Source organism: Tupaia chinensis, unplaced genomic scaffold (assembly GCF_000334495.1).
Source record: "Tupaia chinensis unplaced genomic scaffold, TupChi_1.0 Scaffold142914_1, whole genome shotgun sequence".
Classification (NCBI taxonomy): Eukaryota; Metazoa; Chordata; class Mammalia; order Scandentia; family Tupaiidae; genus Tupaia; species Tupaia belangeri.
This window is the reverse complement of record NW_006202759.1, coordinates 146,139-149,527: the sequence shown is the minus strand read 5'-3', so window position 1 is coordinate 149,527 and position 3,389 is coordinate 146,139. Positions and strand designations below refer to the sequence as shown.

The 3,389-nt window shown below is 59.5% G+C and overlaps 1 protein-coding gene across 1 annotated transcript in view; it reads right to left on the bottom strand.

Moving 5' to 3' along the window:
• The window catches only part of PDZK1IP1 (PDZK1 interacting protein 1), a 6,238-nt gene that overhangs the window by 768 nt on the left and 2,081 nt on the right, over positions 1-3,389 (bottom strand). The window contains exons 2-3 of the mRNA XM_006163763.2: positions 2,308-2,416; positions 217-312 (exon numbers count right to left, since the gene is read on the bottom strand). Of these exons, the coding sequence (XP_006163825.1) occupies positions 217-312; positions 2,308-2,416 (205 nt within the window). The remainder of the gene's footprint in view (positions 1-216; positions 313-2,307; positions 2,417-3,389) is intronic.

Below are 3,389 nucleotides of genomic sequence, written 5' to 3'. Positions count from 1 at the left end.
CCCCCACCCCCCCTGCCAAGCCTCCCCCAAGTCCCAACCCTCAAACTGAAGGTTCACCCCATGGAGCTCTGCAGTCCTCACAGAGCCCCTCGCCACCAGCCTGTCCTTTACCCGGCTCTGCCCCACGAGCGTCCGTCCTCCCAGCCAGCAGGACGGGGCCCTGGGTCCACCCGGGCCCCTGGAGCACAGAGCAGGCAGCCCCGTGCCACCCCTCACCTGAAGCCGGTGGCCATGGAGGAGTACCTTCCGTCTGTTCCCACCAGGATCCCATCCGTCTTGTTTCCCACGGTCAGGACCGTATTCACGGGCTCCCTGCGGACGAACTCGTCAGAGGGGCGCCTCATCCCAGGAGACCCTGCTCCCGGGCCTGGTTCACCCGGAAACACCTCCGGCCAGGGAGTCCTGTCAGCGGCTGCTCCAGCCCGACCCGTGGATCCCCACACTCTCCTCTCTGCTCCTCCAGAGCAGGCCCAGCAGGACCGGAAGTCTCCCCAGACTTGCACAGGACGACCCTGGACGATAGGAGCGGATGTGGCTGGTGGCCCCTGAGACAGAGCTGGGGCCGCTGGGGAAGTGAAGCGTTTTTTTGGCAGAAGCTCTTCGCCTGTTGAGTTTACACCTTCTGCCCCACAGCCTCTGGCTCTAACCCCAGGAACTCTCTGTGAGGGTTAGGGGCCTTTGTACCTCGAAAATCCCACAGGCACCTCAGCCTTAAAATGTCCCAAGTTAGGGACCAGCAGGTGGTATAGTGATTAAGATGCCACATGGTCGACCACAGTTTGTGTCCCGGACCCGGCAGCTTCAAACACACCAGGTGCGTGTATGCCCCCAATCCCAAGAATAAAGAAGAAGGGATTGCAGCATGGCCATCCCCCCTGGGGGAGGGGGGATTTCTCACTTTCTCACTCTCACCCCAGCAAGCGCACATGCCCTGTAACAAAAAATCTTTCAAAAAAAAGTAAAATAAAATGCCCCAAGTTAAATTCAGCAGTTGCACCGGAATCTGCATGTCCTCTTGGGTTCTGTGCCTGGGTGAGCAACCCTGTCGGAGACTTGGATGGCATCCCTGCCTCTTCCCCTAGTACCTGCTGCTGGCTCATCACCAGCTGCCCAGCGGTCCAGCTCCTAGCTGGAGCTTAGACCCCCCTTCCCCACCCGCTCCCCGCCTCTGTGGTCCCGACGCTCTCCTGACCTCATGTTCAGCCTCCTCATCACTCTGGGTGCCTGTAGACCACCCCCACTCATGCATCTGCCACGTACAGGCAGTGTGAGTCCACCAAGGCCATGGGGATCCTGAGACCAGCGTGAGAACTTGTCACTAGATTCCTGTGGCCCTGAAATTAAGCCCAAAATTTAGGTAGTTGGCATGCAAGGGCCTCTTAGACCAGGTCCTCCTGCCTCACAGCCTCATCTTGGGCCTCTCTGTCACTCGCTCCACTCTCTGAGCTGTCTGTGCCTCCTCAGCAGACCTGCAGGACTGCTGCCATACCCGGGCCACCAGGTCACCTTTGTGAGAACTGGGGAGAGACTCGAGACAGGCAGCCTCACCCCAGCCCCGGCCTGGCAAGTGTACATGAGCCAGGTATCAACCCACCCCTCTCTACCTGGTGCACCTGTGCAGGACAGCCCAGGCGCCAGGCCCCTAGCTCAGGGACCAGGTGTGCTCTTGCCTCAGACTGCAGCTCTCTTCCCACGCCACCCTGTCCACTGACCTGCCCCTCCTAGTTCTCCACATTTCAGGTAAACATGCAAACATGCAATTGTGCAAACCTGACCTGGTTTGCCCACCCTGGACCACGTAAGGCCCCACAGAGCACCCTGCACTCTCCTTCAGCAACCACGCTCGAGCTTGCCATTGCTCCTTCCGGTCTGGGAGCCTGGAGGCGGGTGTCACGCCCTCCTCACCTCAGCTGACCTTCAAAAAAGATGGGACCTTTCTTCCCAGAGGTACCCACACCCCATCACAGGCCAAGACGCCATCCAGACTCCACAGATAGAAACAGTGAGACTCCAGGAAGAGAAGACATTTCCCCAGTGCTCATGGGGCTCAGGCATTGGAGTCAGGAGGCTGAGAGCACCCAGAACTGGGAGCCGGAAAACCTGACCAGTTCCTACTGCGGCCAGTTCACAGGGAGCCTTGAACTTCAGCTTCCCTGAAGTGTGGGCACTGAACCCAGGCTCTCCAAGGCCCTTCTCACTGTCACTAAAGCAAGAGCAGTGGTTCTGGGTCATCCCCAGCATGCCCCCCACCCCCTCCCCAACCTGCTCAGGGCTATCCAGCCCCCAGGGCCCTCAGGGAGCACTCACGGCTCATCCTGGCACCAGAAGTGGTTGACAGCGAAGGCTATTGCCACAAGGACCAGGAACACAGCCACGGCGATGAGGCCCTGCATCCAGGGCTGAAGTTTCCCCAGGCCTGAAAAGAGGAGGGGGCTGAGCTGACTGCACCACCACGGGGGCTGCCAGAGCAAAGCAGCAGAGAGAGGGGCTCACCCCCAAGGCAGAGGCCTGTGTCGGAGGCCATCAGCCAGCTGCCAGGACAGTAGGAGACATTCTGAGGTGGAACAGGTGGGAATGAGGACCCATCTGTCCCCAACCCAGCTTACAAAAATGATGGGGGTTTGGAAGAAGGACAGGAGTTTAAAGAAGTTTGAGGACAAGGAACCCAGGAGAGAGCAGGTCTCAGAGTGTTGTATTTGAGATCGTGGCAGCCCAGGGCCTCTGCCTCCACTCCCCACATGGCTTGCATGCAGACCCCAGGGCATGCCCAGGCCCCGAGGACCAAAGGGCAGCCCCAATAGCCTAGAGCTGGCCTAGGCTGTGCCAGCTAGGCATGGCTCCCCTTGGCCTCACAGCTGCCAGCAGGCCAGCAGCCCAGAGCCCACAGCACGGTGCCAGCATCTGGAAGATCCTGTTCTGCCACAAGTTGCCCTGATGCTGGGAAGGCGTGAGCATGGAGCAGGCAGAGCTGCTCAGCCAGAGGTTCCCCGGGGTGCCCAGAGAAGCAAGACAGGGAGACAGGCTCTCCTCTGGGTCCTGAGGGCCGGGAAAGAAGCTTCACAGAGCCCCTTTGACTCTTCCAGATGGGGACCCAGGTCCAGACGCCAGGTGGAGCCCCCAACCACACATGCTTCTGTGTTTTTTTGACTCTTGACACCAACTCAGACCCTCAAATTTTCCAGAAGTCTCTGCCCTCAGACTACAGGAAGCCCCAAAGGGCTCCCCTCCTCCCGGGCATCACAGTGCTCCTCCAACCTGAGGAAGCTTGGCCCTGATGCACAGAAAGGACACAGAAGGTTACAGGGGGATCCTGCCCCCAGACCCAAATATCTGCTCCCCAAGTGCCCTCTTATGTGCAGAAGGACCCAGCTGAGCATCAGGAAACATCA